Raw genomic sequence first — 18,223 nt, 5'->3', positions numbered from 1 at the left:
ATTTTAGTCATGCTATTTTGAGTCAGAAGACTAATTTCAAATAGATTGTTTTTAACATATCTTCAAAAGATGTCCCCTAACCTATATTAAATAATTTAAAAGAACTTTTCAGAGCATCACTTCAAGGTAGTTTCACTAAAGATTATACTGTGAAGAGCATTTCTACGCTGACTGGGGGTACACTGAATGTTGTGACAGGGGAATGTAAGTGCATACTCATCCTGACATGTGTGACCTCAAGCTTGGCTGTTTATGATAATTAGCTGTCTTAATGCAGTTGGATTCAGATAGATTTTATTTTTTAAATTAAAAATAACTATTCTTCATGTTCTTCTAATACAGTGATATCTCTTATTCTTTATCAGGTATTTGTGAGTAGCAGTGGAAAATACAGCGAACTTGGCCATCCGTTCGGGTATTTAAAAGCAAGCACTACTTTAACCTGTGTAAACCTCTTTGTGATGCCTTACAACTATCCTGTTTTACTTCCGTTGTTAGGTAGGTAATAAATTTACATTGGACTGCCAATGCAGCTACTTCAGAATAAAAGAAAAACAATAACGGTTGGTGTTCTGCCTTAGTTTGAGACATTATAAAATAATGGAGATCAGAGAGTAGAGAATGTTGCAAACTCTTTAACATTATTTGGGAGGAGAGGATTTTCATACCCCCTCTCCCTTTTTTTCTCTCCAGCAGAGGAGGAGAGCTACCTGCTTCCAGTGCATGTTTGATGCTGTTCACCTCCTAGACACGTAGCCTCTTCCTTAACCTGGAGTAAGCTTCAACCTCCATTCTTTTCCCTCATTTAGGGTGTGGTGTATCCAGGTTTTGCAGTTGCTCTTGTAGCAGCTAATTTTTTACTGGAGGATCAGATGCAGTGTTTGTCATGGGTGTTGGGAAGAGGGAATTCCCTGATGCAGTTTAGAGCAGTAAGAAGGAATTGAGCTGTGAAACAGTCTGCATTTCTTCCCTACCCAAAGGACCAGTGTGTCTTTTTACTCCCACAATGAAATTACTTTCTACAGGAAAGACGGTATGAAAAGGTGCTGTGTGAATAACTGCCATAATAATGGTGGCTGTTGGGGTTCTGGCATAAAGGTAATGGCAGAGAGAAGTTTCCTGGGTGTTACTAACCCTTTTAGTTTCAGGTGCTGTAAGGCTTTTTCGTTCTGGTTTTTGTGGGTGTGTTTAGTGATAAGGAATAACAGTGGAGGTCAAGAGAATTAATGTTGACTCTTGCTGTCTTACACAGTATTTTTCCATTAATTTCTAGAAAAAACCCCACAACACAGTTTAGGAATGCTTTTCCATAATCCTGGTCATAACCAAAAAAAGAAATTTGTACTTGCTGACAACTTAAATCTGTCTTACGTAGTCATCCACGTAGCCTAATAATTGTCCCAAAGCGTGCAAGTAGGATACTTCTAGGCTAAATTAGAATTTCTGCAAGTTTGTGGCTACTGAATTACTGCAGCAGATCCACTAGCTGAAAAGCTATTGCTGATACTAAATGAATCTCCCTATTCATTTTGATGTTGACATTTGCAGTTCAGCTCTGTCTTCCCTGGCAGCTCTTGTCTTCCCCCTGCCTTTTTTTGCAGGGGTGTAAAGCTCTTCCTACTCTTTGGAGAAGGGCATTTTTCAGTATGTGTAGTGCTGTTCTACAGTTTACTCACCTGGTATCCCACATCTTAAATGTCTGAAGGCTGGCTCGAGAAAAATGCAGAGCTTCCATGTCACCTGAGTTATAAAGCAGATGTTTTCTCTAGAACACAAATACTGTGCATTCTGTATTGTTAACACAAACACATACACAAAGTGTTACGTTCAAATCTCGTTCCAGGGCTTTTTTTTATCCTTGGTCTCTAAGGCATGGTGGAATTAAGTTCTGTGGCATATACATAAAGCAAGAAAGCAGATCTGGCCCCTTTTCTACTTAGCAGTACAGAAGATGACTAAGATGATAAGCAGCATACCTCTTAAGTTTTTTAAAAATACTGACTGTGGTTGTCTGTAGGTAGGGGTTGTCTCTGTTTTTAAACCCTCCCACTGTGTCTGTCTTAATGCATACCAATAGTGGACACTGGCTCAGCAGAGGACTGATTTGCGTGTGTAAAACCAATTTTTCATTACTGTCTTGCACAGATTAAAAAGGATGTGAGAACTTAAAGCCCAGGATAAGTCTGCTCTGTTCAATCACTGCCACCCATATTGGTGCAGCGGCGAGGTTCTAGTGGCTATTGCCCTACTGGTAAAACATTGTGTTGGAGGACTGGGACTTACCTTGGGATAGTACTGTGGATAATCTCTCTCCCTCCTTCTAGTGACTCTTTCAGACAAAGCCAAAACTGCTTTACAACTACATCGTTTGTAATGTCATATCAAGTGGCTTACATATGTTCAGCCTTGTAAGCAGATTTTTTTTTGCATTTTTGTGTTCCTCCTGCGTTTTTGAGCAGAGGAAGTTTTAGTTGTGTTTTTGGAAAATAATGTAAGAGCCCTAAAAGACAGGTAAGATAGGCATGCATGCATGAGGAGGCTTGCAAGTGGTGCTTGAGCAAATGGAAACAAGTTGTAGTGGTCCATGACTGAAGGAGGTAAATTGTAGCACATCCTATGGACTTGGTGATTTATGTGTCTGTTTCTGCAAGAGTGGATTTGGGAATCCTGTATCCTCCCCTAGCCTGTAACTTAATGGGTCTGCTTTTAGACTGAAGCTTTGTAAGGAAAGGAGCCAGTTAATGAGACTTTGTAAAACAGTGAGGCCACACAGCCCATGCATTAACCTGGCCCATGCATTAACCTGACCCATGCACTGTGGTAAATTGGTTGTCTGACAAAAATTCTGGTTGTGACTAGCTTGGGGTGGTGGTTTGCTCTGACAACTGAGGAGGTGGGGTGCAGTTCCTGTCTTTTTTTTTTTTTTTTTTCCAGTGTGAGGCAGACTTCCGAAGGCAGAACTTTTCACAGATAGATGCTGACATACTTTGATGCTGAATATGTTTGACCTATGGATTATAGAAATTTCCTCTTGAAGGATTATTGCCTTTCTCTGATACTAGCAAGGCTATTGTACTTGAGATATTTTTCTGTTTAAAGACAATTGTACAGCTGAGTTCATAAAGTAGAAGTCAAACAAGGGCTTAGAGACAGAGCTTAGCAAAGATGAGGTATACTTCTGAATGCTCTGGCCTTGCCCACGATGTTTCTGTGGCTGATCTTGCTTGTGTTAGTGGGAGGGCAGGTGCTGCTGGGCAATAGAGGTGATTATTCATGGGAGTGCCAGCAGAAGCAGTGCTGAAACAGCCATGGTGACAATACCATGAGAAGATGGCTAATACCCTTTCTGGGTTTAATTATGCAGAAGGATGAGCATTTAGAAAATGTCTGCCCATGAAGGACTGCAACATGGACAGTTTCCTTTGATGCTTTTACAGGCACCTTGAGAGAACCTGCAAGTAATGATTTTATATTTTGGAAATCGAGGGCTGTCTTTCTCACAAGTGTGAACGTAGCAAGCTGTGGCACTGGGAAGGAGAGCTAAACATTTTGTATCAATGGAAAAAGTGCCACAATACCTTCTTTTAATGGTGAATACTGTTTTATGTTGTAGTACCTTATTTTTGCCTAGAGTGTTTGCAGGGAGGGATGCTGCTTTCTGTGAATGTAAAATCATGAGTCTCTACTGCTTAAAACAAAGGAGTATATCTATTAGTACAGAGGCATTAGAAAGCTCAGAGAATTATAGGAGTCAACAGGGAATGGTGGTGTACTTGCTCAGGTGGACTTTAATGTGAGTGGTGGTGTTTCATTTGTGGTGGTTTTAAGTGTAAGTTTTTACTTCGAGTTAACGTGGTGCAAACTGCCACTCACAACTAAACTGTTGTCACGTGAACTGTTCTTGTAATTAGGCTCTAGCTGAACTACTAAAATTACCTGCTGACCATTCTCTCATGCTTTTTTTTTTTTTTAAACTGTTCACTGAGCTTGAAAGTGCATCAAGTCCCCTTATGCGGTACTGGGTATTAAAGATGTGTATTTGTATCCCGTTTGTTACAATTTGGTTGTTTTTTACATTAATCTGAAGTGGATAAAGATTTTGCAACACAGTTTTAAATTAACTGGTCTGTAGTTTTACCTGTTCTTTTGAATTGTTGCATCCTGTGGCCCTTTCCTAGTGGTTTTTAATAGCATGTTCCCAATTATCCAATGCCTTTAGCTCCGAGTTTAGAAGTAAAAAAAATTCTACATTAGGTGGACTATACAGCATAGTATCTGAAAATGAGTAGGTTGGATTAAAACTGATTTATGAAAGGATTTTTTTCAATACTTTTGGGTTTTATCCACAAAAAATTGGGATTTAATCTGTGAAAGACATAGTTAACTGGGTTACTCTTTGTTTGCTTATTTATATAAATGATGATGTGCAGCGCAGGGCACAGTGCAAAAAGTACATCTCAAGTGCCTGTGTTGCAATCTGCTGACAGTGTATGTCTCAAACTCTTGCTATAGAGGCAGGTAAGATGTTGATGTGATGTTCTCTTTGAAACTTGTGGCTGTGGTTACCACCATGACTGTCTTCCTTTTAGAGGACAGGAATTCCTGCAGTGAGTTCATGCTGTGGAGAGGCTTTCATCTGAAATAGCAAATCTTTGCTGAAGCTCTACTTCAATGTGAGAACTTCTTGGATAGGAAAGATCAGGGAGATGCTCTTGCATTGGAATTCTTGGACTACAGCTATGCTGGGGATTAAGAATCATAGCTAGCTGAGCATTATGAACATGTGTGCTATTTAAAAGTGGCTGTGCAGTCAAACTGCAGGGGTTATATACTGGTGCAACCTTCACGGTACAGGAAGTGAGACAGCAATAAGGGGCTGATAAGCAGTTTAAGGTTCAAGCTGTACTCATATACTCATAACCAACTCCTAGACTTTAAAATATTAGGTTGTGCTATGATACCAAACACTTTTTCTTCTTTTCATTTTGAATAGGGGGGGATATAGTTTAACTTCCATTTTGCTGCAAAAAGCTAATGGGCTTATAAAATAAGAATGGATGTTGTTTTATATTTGCCATATGTCATGATATCACAGGTTCTTTTGGATAATAGTGCTAAGCATGTGGTATACTGAGATTTTAAATGGAGTTCTAACTTGTCCTCTCACATTCCACCCCATTTCCTTCAGGCCAGGAAACAGAACAATTAGCATCTGTAGTATGGTTTTTATATGTGATACAGAATTCATTTAGATTGGAAAATACCTGTGATTAAGTGTGGTTTGTCTGTGAGAACTTGGAAAATTGTATCTTAACATCTGTTCAATTTGTGTAGAATCCTATGCAAGTCAAATTTTCTTCCCCAAATATATCTTCATGAAAGCTGAATCTGGAGAAAGCAATTTCCTTGCTGCATCTGTCTTTTGCACACCCTCTTCTGTGCATCTCTGTCTCCTGCAGCTCTCCCTAGTTAATTTTTGGACATCCCTTTCTCCACTCCTGGATGGATATCCTTCCATTAGCCTCACTTAGCCAGCATGTTACAGCCCTACTAAAGAGAAACTTGATCTCAATTGATAATCCATAATTTCAAATGATAAATTGCAGCATACTGTGTTTGTTTTCATTGTTTAGAGATCACTGTTACAGTTTATAGCATGCAGCAAATAGGTACATGCTTCCTAAATGGCAATATGTACACCTCTAGTGTAAGCAAGGTATTTCTAAAACAGTATCCAAAGGAAATAATCTGTCTGGTTGCCCCTCTCTTAAAGGGCAGCAGTTTTTGTAGCTAATTACTGTCTTTGTCTATATCTGTGGGAGAGTGTGCTGCTCTGGCACAAGGCAGGCAGTGTGGCTGGAGGTGCACCCCTTCTCTGCTGGGGGCAGCTGTTGCAGTTGTCAGCAGAGTCTAGCAAAGCTGACCAGAAATATTTTTTTTCTTTCTTTCTTTCCCTTTGATGCCCAAGAATGTTTTTATTGGAGACCAGAATTCATCATACAGGTTGAACAAAAGAAAGCTGGGCTGAAAATGGAAATTGAACCAAATGGATGTCATTTGGTTTAATCAGATACAGGCAGTCCTTGATGATCCAAGAGAGAGGCAGGGGAGGTGAAACTCTTAACAGGCAGATCTGTTGCACCTTCCATGCCGTTAGTAGTTGCGTGCAGTATTTAAGTCTGGTGTACCTTGTCAGTTTGCCTATAATGAGGACTTGTTCTGGATTGTCTACTGCAGCTAGGACTGGGGATTCACAATCCTTCAAACCTAAGGCTAAGAACAGTTTTTGTGGGGAAGCCCCATTGGGAGATGGGTGGAGGGAGAAGAAAAGGGGGGGGAAAACTTCGCACATTGAAGTTTGGATAATGCTCATGGTCTGGGACTATGTAAATGAAACCTCCTTTTGTTGTTTTCCTTGTTGCAGATGACTTGTTTAAGGTTCACAAACTTAAGCCAAATCTGAAGTGGCGGCAGGCTTTTGACAACTACTTAAAAACAATGCCTCCTTACTACTTACTGGTATGTTCCTTTTTCTCATTTCATCTCCCTGGGTATAATGGCTGGTGTGACCAGAGTCCTGTGCATCATACCTCTTCCTAGTAAATTTTGTTTACATAATTATGATGATATTTTAGGTAGTAAATATTTTGCTTTGCAGAGGTATGTAGATGAGGTCAAACTTTTTAAAGAAATAAATTAATTTCTAGTAATACTGAGTACTAGTAATTATACCAAGATATTAAATGTGTTTTCTGTTCATTAAATATTAAATAAGCTTTGATCTAATGTACTTTAGATTGTTCCAAGAACCCAAATTTGGCATTATTTTTGTAACTTGATAAGGCAAATGCAGATTTGTTTGTTTATTAATGTGGGTTAAGTGCTAGAACTTGGGAAGCTGATACTAAGAGAACTGCCTGGGCCAAATAAAGGGTGGGGGGAGGCACCATGTCACCTCTTACGTGTAGCTTGGACAATGCACCTCAATATGGACTTGCATCATCCCGGCTATTCTGGTACTGAGCCTTTGAGTGGAAATTGCCAGTGGCACCACACCGTGTGGTGTCTTGGTAATGTGGCGTAACGTCCATTGAGAGCTAGTTAGACTACCAAACTCATGTCACACGTTATCTGAATAGACTTGAATTTTAGTGGCCAAAAGTGGAAAAGCTAGAGCACTAATCCATGTGCCTTAGCTTCCTGTAATTGATCTTATAAATTTTTTTTTGAAGACTTACTCTCTTACTATTGTGTATTTTGTTTTCCTTATAGCCATTAAAGAAAGCCCTAAGGATGATGGGAGCTCCAAATCTGATATCAGATAATTTAGATTGTGGACTTAGTTACAGTGTTATCTCTTACCTTAAAAAACTCAGCCAACAGGTAGTATTGATAAAACCTTTGCAATTAGAAGTGCGTTGATTATTTAGTTTGTGGTAATCTCATTATAAAGCAGTTAATCCCTGTGGGAGTTCATGTGGGTGTACAGCATATATTATAGCTGAAGACCGGTGAGCATTTCCACCACAAATATGGAAGAATCCAGAGTGATTCTGTAGCTAGTGATTGTGCCTTCTGTAAGTGGTGGAGGGGAGTGCGAAGGAGACCTCTTCAGCTTCATTTTAAGTATCTGCTAGATCTTTAAACTCCAAAGATTATCACTAATTGGATTTATGACTACTCTTGCCATTGTTCTTCACAGCCGAAGTCAGAGGCTTGCTCTGAGTCTCATGTTTATTTCCACGTGTGCCTTGGCAATGTGTAGAAATGTGTTCCAAAAAAGTGTACATTCTTGTCCATGGGGATTAAAGTCCTAGTTCAAGCTTTATATCTGAGCTTCCTGTTTCCTTCAGGTCCAATCCGTTCTATATGTTGTGTGACCTGGTGGGAAATAGTCTTATGTATCTTTTTGTCAAGAATGCTGTTTCAGGTGTAACTGTCCAAAAGGCGTGCCTCCTTAGCACGAATGGTTCTTATGACAGTAGTTTAATACCTAGAGGTCAGCGGGGAAGTGGTGCAGCCTTTAAAATTACAAAGAGAAAATCCTCCACCTTAAAGAATGCACAAAATACATTCCAAAAGCCTCTGAATTGACTGAGCATCTATTAGACATAAAACATCCTGTGGTATTTTGGTAACTTGATGATATGCAAATTCATATTTTATATCTGCAAGATGGAGTTGGAATGGCTTGAGATGGCTGTTGTCACTTTCACAGACATTCTCAGCACATGAAATTGTTTAAATGTGTTGGATGCATTATAACCTCCTGTATAGGGACAAGCAATTCCAGAGTTCTGCTGTGCTCCAGCTGTCCTTAAAGTCACAGTTTCCCACAGATAATGAAGCAAATCCTGCAGAGAATGAGATCTGGGGGAAGTGGGTTGCAATCACTGTGGGTTTTGGTTGGTTGGGGTTTTTTGGAGGTATTGCAAGTGGGTCTTACTTTCAATACAGCTAAAGCTCAATACAGTAAAATTATCTGTAGCTGTAATAAGATCTGTGCTAATTGGAGAAGTAATATGTTTTTAGAAACTTACTGATGAAGCAAACTTCTATGATTTCTTTCCCTTGTTGCAAACATATACTGCAAACCTTAGTTTGTGGGTTGTTTCAAAAATGAAATCTGGAATTATGTTACTGTATCTGAATAATAATGTTTTAAATGCAACTTTACAGTAACCTAAGGCATCCCACCTGCCATTATTTTTTTTCTTTCCCTTTAAAGATGATTCTTCAGGGACACAAAAGAAAGTCACAAGACTTGCAGCAAAATCAGGGATATTCACAGACCTCCTACTGGCATATAAACTTAGATACACTGGCTAAATTTTTGTTGTTGTTGTTGTTCTGTATGCTAGCACATTAGGATTTCTTTCTGCTTGAGATCTAATCTACGTAATCCAGTATATCCCTGGGTAGGTAGTTCTCCCATTTGAGTAGTTGGGAACTAAATGTATAGTTTTATTCTGTTAATGTACTGTGTGTTTTATACTGGAAATCTGCAATGCCTGCTGATTCTTTAACTCATGGTGTGATTCCATTTTAGACAAAAATAGAGTCGGAACGGATAATAGGTTCAGTGGGTAAGAAAGTTCCACAAGAAATTGGAATAAAAGTGAAAAACCACTCCAGTGGCCTCTCCTTGGTACACAGTAGGGATTTTAAACAACTGCTGCAAGGGATCACTGGGGAATCTCCACTGAGACTGGCGGAAATGAATGTTAAAGAATTTGCTGGCTTCCACATAGGACTTTTAAACAAGGTAAATGGCATAGTGATCTTGCGTGGTTAAGCAGTTGATCTCATCTGTTTTAAAAAGGGTAACTTTTATGGACTTAGTGTAGAAGAAGGAAGTAAGCACTTTCACTGAATCGCGAAGAGTGCAGCATAGGCATAAATAGTGAGAAGAGTAAATGCAATTCTTTGCACTTGATTTTGGGACACTGAAAATCCCATGGTAGTAGACAAAGATTCTTGTGTTTTAAGTGACAATCTGCAAGAGACAGCCAGTGTTCATCCAGGAATTAACGTGCTTAGTCTTAATAGAGCTGAAAGTGCTAATGCTGAATAAGGTCTTTTCAACAAGACAGTTGTTGAGTCTGCTGTACCCAGTTATGAAGCTCTAAAGTTACTTCAGAATAATTTTTTTTAATAGTTAACATTATTACAGTTCATAGAGAAATTTTTCTGTGCATGAGAACTGATGGGTTAACCGAAAGTTACTTGTTTTGTTATAAAACTAGGACTTAAAGCCACAGGCATTCAGAAATGCATATGATATTCCTCGTCGCAGTCTTTTAGATCAGCTGACTAGAATGAGAACCAATCTTCTGAAAACACACAGGCTTATCTTGGGGCAGGATGAAGGTAAGTATTCACTGTTCTTCATTAACAGTTTGGAGACAGTACAGCTAGCTTTTTTTTTTAATTTCCTGAAGTAGTGTCTTCTGTCCTGGGTGTGGGAGCAGAAGTGGACATTGCATCATTTGTTGAGTCAGTCAGTGTCCTTTTCTTGACTCTAAAGGGGAAATAAAGAAATTTTTGTCTTATGTCATGCAAGATGTCATACTTGCTTTGAATTTTAAAAACGAGTTTCATGGGAGAGCTTTTCAGTAGACATGGTTTTTATAGTGATGGTGGCTTAAAGCAGAGAGGGATTTATTTTGTTTTACCCTTGTTAGGTGCTGGTTTCTAGTTCTTAAATGCTAACACTTGCAATTGAAGTGTGTGAAGTTTGCATTGCCTTAGTTTTAAGGTAGACTCAATTAAGATCTCTTGTTCTGTTGCAGACTGCCTTCATAGTGTTCCTGTTGCTCAAATGGGAAATTACCAGGAATATCTGAAAATGATGCCTTCACCCCTTCGGGAGATTGACCCAGATCAACCAAAAAGACTTCATACGTTTGGCAATCCATTTAAACAGGATAAGAAGGTAGGAGGAGCCATGCTATCTGCTGTATCTTTATATTTAACTGAAATCTTTAACTGTATCTTTATATTTAATCGAAATAATTTTTAAGTAGAATTTCTCTCCTACAACTGCACTATGTTGCTAGCTCTTCTGTCACATGTAGAAAGGAGCGCTGTCTTTCGCATGGTCCAAGAGAAACGTGTAATGAATCGTGCTGATTTAGACTGGCACTGGTCTGTTTCTGGTTATGGTGTACATTAGATATCTTTGTTCTGAGAGCTGTAAAGTGTTTTAAAAGCCACCTAATTTTAACACAGAGGGACATACTCCATCATTGAATTGATGAAATAATTTTTATTTTGTACTGTTTTTTAAAAAATAATTCTGTGTGTTTCTTTTCAGGGTATGATGATCGATGAAGCAGATGAATTTGTCACTGGGCCGCAGAATAAGATTAAGCGTCCTGGAGAGCCCAATACTCCAGCATCGCTAAAGAGAAGGCGTAGCATGTCACCACTGCTGAGGCGGCCACAGTCACCACCCGTCGTAACGAATCATGTTGGTGGGAAAGGACCACCGGCTGCTTCTGGATCCCCATCGTATCTGAATCTCAAAGGCATCCCAGCAAATAAAGGTATATTGAGTTGTAATACAGCAGCCTACGTGGTCACAAGTGGAAATATCTGTGTGGGGAAAAAAACTCAAAAAGCTCTCTCTGTGTTTTCTGAGTTGATTCAAAAGGGTGTATCAGCACGTGTGTCTGCTTTAGTGTTAATTAGGGCTGAGTTTCTTTTGTTGGCCTAGATAAACAGGCTGCTGCTATAGCTAATGAAGTCTGGAATAAAAAAATAAGTTTAATGAACTGTTTAAAAAAAAATACTGAAACCTTTTACCAAGGTGGTTTGGAGGTAGCAAGGATTTCAGATCAGCTTTTAGTTCTCATTTTTGTATTCTGTGGTAGGGAAGGAAAGTTAAAGTATGGTTACATTTTCATTTCCCACAAATACTAATCTTCTTACCCACTTATTGGCAGCAAATGGAGTCGGAAGAAAACTCTGTTGGCTCGAATTGGGGGAAGGAAGGAAAACATTAGTTTACTTAGAAGTCATAACACTGAAATAGGAATACAGAAAATGGTGACTTCATGATAGTGATATGAGATGGTAACAGTCCAAAGGGAAGTATTCCCTTGGTCACGACAAAGATTGAATAAAAGTACTGGAGAGTTGTTCAGCACTGTCAGATCACTACACGGTACTTCAAACAAGAAAGGATACAGAACTATTTTCTTTTGTTCTTTTGATACTGTAGTTATGCACTAGTAAGACACATTTTTAATTTGTAGATACCAACAACAGTGTTGTCCAAGAAGGCAATGGAGAGAAGAAAGCAGAAAATTGTCAGTCACTGGAAAAGCAAATTGATGGCTTACCTGTGCAAATGGCTCCTTCAGTTCCAGCTGCTGTGGGAGAGGATGAAATGTTACCCAATGACTTAGACTCTCTACCTGTTGAATTCAATTGTTTGAGTGAAGATGGGTTGGATCATAAACCTGGTACCAATGCACTTGGTCGAGGGCCTGTAAATTACAGTGTGACTGGAGATGACCAGAAACGGGCGATGGAGTCTACTTCCGAACCTGTGCCAAATTCATTTAAAATAACACCTATGATGTTGGAGGGAAACAATGCCGATATCAAAATTAAAGTGATGAAAGAGGTTCGCAAACCTGGAAGAAGTAAGTTGTTTGGGTTTTTTTATTAATATACATGGTGCCAGAGGGAAGACTTTTTCTTGAAATAAGGAGCTATTTTCAATATACGTACAACTTTAGATTTTGAATAATTTCTGATTGCTTGTATATGAGCAATGGAGGGACAAAAAAGGAAGAAAGTTATTACATGCTAGACAGGTGAGTTGAAGTTTTGACAGTAGTGCATGGGAAGTTGAGTGCCAAGTGACCTTGTTTGCTCTTGGAGTTTACCCTGTGAAAGCACCTTTCAGAGGTTTTCGGTTTGTTACTGATGATCTAATGAGACTAGATAGACTTTGCCTTATGCTGCACTGCTCCTTGCATATGCATAGTGTCTGTCAAAACTTGCTTTGGAGGGCAGAGGCATATGTGGCTACAAGAGTGCATCTTGGAATATGTTTGAAAGGGAATCTTAACAGTTAATCATTAAGTGATTTTTTTTTTTTATGAGATAGTGTAATTAGTGATGGAACACTGTTGCAAACTTTTAGGAACTGAAGACTGAAAGTTAGTTTCTTCTTTTTTCCTGTAAGGTTTGAGTAACCCCCCAAAATCTAAAATGTTGTGAGGAAAAGTAACTTGCCTCCTTAGCTTTTGTTACATGTTTTGCCTGTACTTGTATACAGGATCAAACCCAAAACACGAGCCTGAAACTCCAACTAAATGCTGTAGGATTTGCCATAGGCATAATTTTTCCTTTTTTTCTTAAATGGCAGATGTCCCTAATGTAGTTTGTATCTGAGTAAGTTATTTCTACAAATTATACTGAATATTTTTCTAATACCTTGTCAAATGGCAGTAATGGACTATTCTTAACTCTTCTGTTTTTCTGATCTTGTGTTGCTTTCCTGAAACTCAATATTTCATTGAGGCATATAATCATTGGGGCAGGTTGAGGCTGTTGAGAGATGAAGCCATTTTTATGCTGCATCTGTATTTAATTTTTGAGATCTTCTAAAACTTCCTACTTGGGTATGTCTTTGCTTTCTGTTTTGCAAAGTGGAGTCATCTAATTTTATACCAAAGTCATGTCTAGTAAATGGTGATGTAGAGCAAAATAGTACTATGTTCAGCATGAGTCACCTGTCTTTCTGCAGAGTTCAGGCAGGCATCAAAGAAAGAAGCTAAATAGTAGTGGGTTAAGTATGTACGTGTAGTCACAGTTCTGACCGTATATCCTCTCTGTGCCTGCTGCATTAAGCTGAGCAGGCTGTTAGTCACAGCACCATAAATCTCTTCATACTGGGTTCAACTATGGAAAATACTGAAACAGTGCTATTTTTTTAATTTGTTTCTAGTTTAATGTATCCAGTTCATTCTTTTGCAGTGGATCTATTTACTTTGTACCCATAAGATAGGCATATTAATTATGCTCACATTAAGCATTGATAATTAGTTCTCCCAGGAGAACTAATCTTAACCTCTGCTTTCAGAAATGACAGCTCTAGGTTAAAACAGGGCTCGTTGGCCCTACGTGCATATTAACTGCTAATGATGGCATTGTGGTCATGGGGATAGGAGGCTTCCCTACCTAGCCTGCATTTTCTGAGGGCGGATGTTTCTAGCTGCTGGGTTTTAAAGAGAACCTAATTCTTTGGTGCCACATTTGGAATACTGGATCATCAGTATCACTTCAAATTACTGGTATCACCTGCTTGCTATGCGTAAATCTAATGCAGGATTTTTTTCTTGCCTTACATTTTTGTGTATGGTAATACATGTAAAACTGGGTTTTGTCTCTTTTTTTGGCTGATAAGCTTTATTGAAAATGCATTTGCAAGACTTATTTTTAATATGTAGTTGGATTTTATCTTTTTTTAGATTATGAAAAAATTTTTTCTGTTCTTGAGGAGGTACAAGGACCTATGGAAATTCAGAAATATTTCATTGAATTTGCTATCAAGGAAGCAGCAAGGTTTGTACAGATATAAATGACTTAGAGTCATAAATTAAATGTTAATTTAGATCATGACAGTAAATCATAAAACTTTCCGGTACTAGTATTTCTGTTTTCCTTTTGAACCTATTAAAATTATTATAGTTGTTTTAGTGGTCAAACTACAATTATATTTTTATGGAGTAAATGGTCTTTTTTTAAATGTGAAATAGGTCATTATTGAATACCCAAAATTTTGGGCGGGTTGGGGAAGGGCAGCTGTATTAAATTTAATTTTCTATTTAATTCTAATGTCAGAAATAAAGCTAGCTCTTCTGTACTGGAAACAGAGAGCCTCTGGTAAGATGATTTGTTGTGCCTGAATAGTCTTGAGCTGTTCAACTGTACTTGTGGAAGAAAAAATTGAATTGCTCTCCCTCTCTTCCTTAGGTTTAAAAAACGGGTCTTAATACAACACTTAGAGAGAATACTAGAGGAAGTAGAGTTCAACAGCCTACCCAACAGAGTTAATCATGTCAACAGTAGATAATAATGTACCGGCCAGGCGACTATGGACCAGGAATGAGTTTGCTGTGCCACAGAAGAGTGGAAGAGGATGTAGCTGCTGCCCCCACCATCTTGGCAGTCAAGTGATTTTACTGTCACAGTCTGAGAAGAAGCAGTGGAGCTTTAACTTTAAGAACCTCTATCGGCAGAAGCTGGGCTATAACCTTAAGGATTTGCTATGAAAGGTGTGGCTTTTTTCCTGTGGAGGGTGCTATTTGCTCAACAGGCTGAAGAAAATAACCATTGCTGCCCCTCCTGCAGGTGATGAGAATTTACTCATTTGAACGCTGTCATTAGACATTTACGTGCTATAGGCAGCAGGTTGCACTAAAATGGGGCACTGTCAAATGCACACACTGTCTGCATCGTGGAGAGAGCCCGTGTGTTCCCAAAAAAAAAAACCAAACCCTCCCAGAAACACCTGCACTGGTAAAATTGCATGTTGCCACCACAGAGACAAGGGTCTTGTTCCCAAGAACTGCTAGCCATGCCTTTAAACTTGAGATTCAGTGTAGATTGAGAGTAAAGAAACTGCTATTGTGTTAATGAAAGCTAAAGACAGCCCTGTGACTGTTACCACCTGATGGTCACTAAACAATCTACCTCAGACTCTCTTCTGTTTTGTCTGCAGACATTATGAAAGTGCACCTGAGGCTTCCCAGGTCCCCGACTTCAGTTCTCTTTCATCCTGTGAGGAGGACGGAGATTCTTCAGGTGGCCTTGGCACACGCTGTGCTTTGGAAGCACTAAAAGGAAACGCTTTTAAAAACGTGTATTTTAATGTTCATACAAAAGAGATTATTTTGAACAGTATTGTTACCAGATCACTAATTTGATATTTTAACTGTATAATTTTTTTGGAACATATGTATATATAAAATAAACCATTTTATTAATTTTTAATAAGTGCTAATCTGAGGAGTCTGTAGCGGGCAGCACTGAGTTCCTCCAATTGTCTGTTACTGACAGACTGCTAATATTTTTGTAAAACCAGTGAGTAGCGTAGCTATACTGCAGCTGAACCTGATCTGCGTGCCCTCAAATACAGCTTGTGGCGCTGTCGTTGCAGACTGTGTTTGTACCCTGGAGCACCTGCCCCATCACTCAGCTTGGCCTGCACGGGGTGCATGTTTTTACTCAGTGTTAAAGGTGCTAAGTTCCAATTTACCAAACCCTTGTTTACCTGAGCTGGTATCCTCTCCTCCATCTTACTATTTTGTCTAAAGGTAATTTTATGTATCACAAAACATACAAAGAAGACTGAAGCACTTGCATGTAATTATTTTTTTTTCCTTTAAAGCAGTACCATGTGCCAGTAGTAATTGGCTCTTCTCATAACTGTGTATTTTCAGTTCTTCACACGTAACATCCTTTGATCCTCTAACAGCTTTCTTTTAAAGACAGGTTGAAGTTGTGCTCGTATTAACTAGCGCTCTACCTCGTACTCCCAATGCTCTAGGGATTCCGGTTGACTAGCCAGTGCACAAGAGGCAGGGAAACAGATTTTAGCTGGTGAGCCTGTACTTCTGTGTTCCTGCTGGTATTTTTTGTATGAGCCAGATTGTGAGGCATCTTTTCCATCCGCTCTGAAGCAGGGGCCTTGTCTCTTCGGAAGATGCAGTTTGACCATTGGAATTACACCAGTGAAATTCAAGAAGGAAATAAAATCCAGCAACAGCAAATCTCTGTCACAGTGTTACAGGAATGAATTGACATGGGGAAAGGCATTACTATAAATGTGTCCTAATTCTTCTCTTAGAACTAACTTTTATTCATCTGTACCATTGAACATTTTTAAAAATACAGAGAAATACCTTGGAATGATATAGAGGGGGGGAATTCACACCTTCAAAATTGTTACATGGAAGCGGTATGTCACTGTGATAGACTTCCCATGCCTAATGTTGGACTCTTAAAGGGAATTTATTTGCAGAAGGTCAGATATATGGTGTGTACCTTGTTTTAAAGTGGCCTGGCTCCATACATCAAGTTGCATATAATATGCTATTTTTGAAGTAGTAGGTGGTAAGAGGAGACAGCTTTCTTCTATATAGTTAATGGTTATTTAACTTTCTTTCCTGGTTCTGGAGACACTCACTTGATCATAATGTGTCTGAGCAGGGGCTGAGTTTCTAACTTAGTGACCTTGTTAGTAGGTAAACCTGCTCTGAACCTGCTCTTCTGATGTGATGCTGTTGGCTGCTAAATTAGCTACCAGAAGCTGGTGATTTTCATTCACTTGTTTGGAATCTTACACCTCAGACAATGCACAGAAATGACGAAATAGTCCATTCAAGTCCAAGCAGTGAGACTTTTTGTTTACCTCACCATTATTTTATCTGAATAAATTGAATTTGGATCAGAATATTAGAGGGGAAGAAACCTTGCAGTGAACTGGATGTGAGTCTTCATAAGAATGAAGATGTACCGTCCTTGCAGGTTGTGTCAGTGAAGAGATGACGAAAAAGGAGCGACAGTAATCCATCTAAGAGTGTGTGCAGGCACAGCCCTGCATCCCAAATGGAGCACAAAATGAGCATTACTTGGTTAGGAAATGCTAAATGCTCCATGACTGTATTAAGGAGAATCTTAACGGAGGTAACGCATTGTGAGACAAGCAGCCATGGTGCTGGGTGTGGGTGGAATGTGCATTGAACAGATACATCCGGGAACTTTGGGTGGCAACCGGGATACACCTTTGCTTCAGTGTGCAGCCAGGACAGGCAGGAGGGGTTATGCTGAGTCAAGCCTTGCCTTGTCTAGGTAGAGACCATGGCCCCAGAAGCAACAGCTACGTTACTGAGAGCATCTCTAGTCTGTGCAACAGATGAGCCTCTGCCTGACAGGAGTGTTCCTCAACAAGGGCTCAGGAGACAGCACAGGTCCACAAATACATCTGGATGTGTGGAAGAAATGTGGAAAGCTGTAGGTGCTTTGCTCAAACTTAGATTTTTGAGCCCTTATCTAAGGTTGAAATAACACAGCACAGTTAAACTGGAATGTTAGGAAGCGGGGAAAAATAGTAGGGCTTGCTGTGTTTCCTGTAAGGAGCGTTGTTTAACAATCTGAATTAACAAATTAAGTGCTTATCTTCCTGATGTGGGTAGAAGGGTTGTGTGGTACTCTGGAGTCCAAATGCCTGTATGTGTTCCGGTTCTTCCATTCCCTGACCTCCTAACTAGGCATCCTCAGTACTTACTATCTTTATTTTTCTTACAAGCACCAAGGAGCTTTCCGCTTTCCTAAAACGAGCCCATAGCCATGTAGCTCTCAGTCCATTCACTGATGGCAGATGTCTGTTAGGTGCTGCTGTTCCCATTTGTGCGTGCAGTCTGTTTATAACAGGCAAGTGTATTCTTGCCTATGCTTAACCACCATCAGAAAACAATTGTCATCTTCCAAAATAAAGGCAGCAGAGGCTGTTACTGTGCTATGCTTGACACTGCAGTGGTCAAGCAATTGTATAATTCCCTTTACAGGAAACTGTACCAAAAAAACCCCCAACCCATGTCCTATTTTTTTCTGGTTTTTGTCTGGTAATTTTCTCCAGGTTCTGCTTCTGAACTGGCTGGCTGAAATGGCAGCTATGTAGGGTATTGAGTTTGTTTCCTTT

At 39.4% G+C, this 18,223-nt stretch overlaps 1 protein-coding gene across 8 annotated transcripts in view; it reads left to right on the top strand.

The window, feature by feature from the left end:
* The window catches only part of LOC129211678 (integrator complex subunit 6-like), a 42,218-nt gene extending 26,708 nt beyond the window's left edge, over positions 1–15,510 (top strand). For 4 of the 8 annotated variants that reach the window (XM_054839135.1, XM_054839129.1, XM_054839132.1 and 1 more), the window contains 10 exons: positions 366–498; positions 6,425–6,519; positions 7,273–7,383; positions 9,050–9,265; positions 9,747–9,870; positions 10,293–10,435; positions 10,817–11,048; positions 11,760–12,152; positions 13,989–14,082; positions 14,494–15,510. In XM_054839135.1, coding sequence (XP_054695110.1) covers positions 366–498; positions 6,425–6,519; positions 7,273–7,383; positions 9,050–9,265; positions 9,747–9,870; positions 10,293–10,435; positions 10,817–11,048; positions 11,760–12,152; positions 13,989–14,082; positions 14,494–14,593 — 1,641 coding nt within the window. In that variant the 3' untranslated portion in view covers positions 14,594–15,510. The remainder of the gene's footprint in view (positions 1–365; positions 499–6,424; positions 6,520–7,272; positions 7,384–9,049; positions 9,266–9,746; positions 9,871–10,292; positions 10,436–10,816; positions 11,049–11,759; positions 12,153–13,988; positions 14,083–14,493) is intronic. The other 4 variants (XM_054839130.1, XM_054839134.1, XR_008578917.1 and 1 more) reach the window with 3 other exon arrangements.
* Positions 15,511–18,223: the final 2,713 nt, after the last annotated feature.

Source organism: Grus americana, chromosome 12 (assembly GCF_028858705.1).
Source record: "Grus americana isolate bGruAme1 chromosome 12, bGruAme1.mat, whole genome shotgun sequence".
NCBI classification, from domain to species: domain Eukaryota; kingdom Metazoa; phylum Chordata; class Aves; order Gruiformes; family Gruidae; genus Grus; species Grus americana.
Note: the sequence above shows the minus strand (reverse complement) of the source record. Positions and strands in the feature narration are given on the sequence as shown.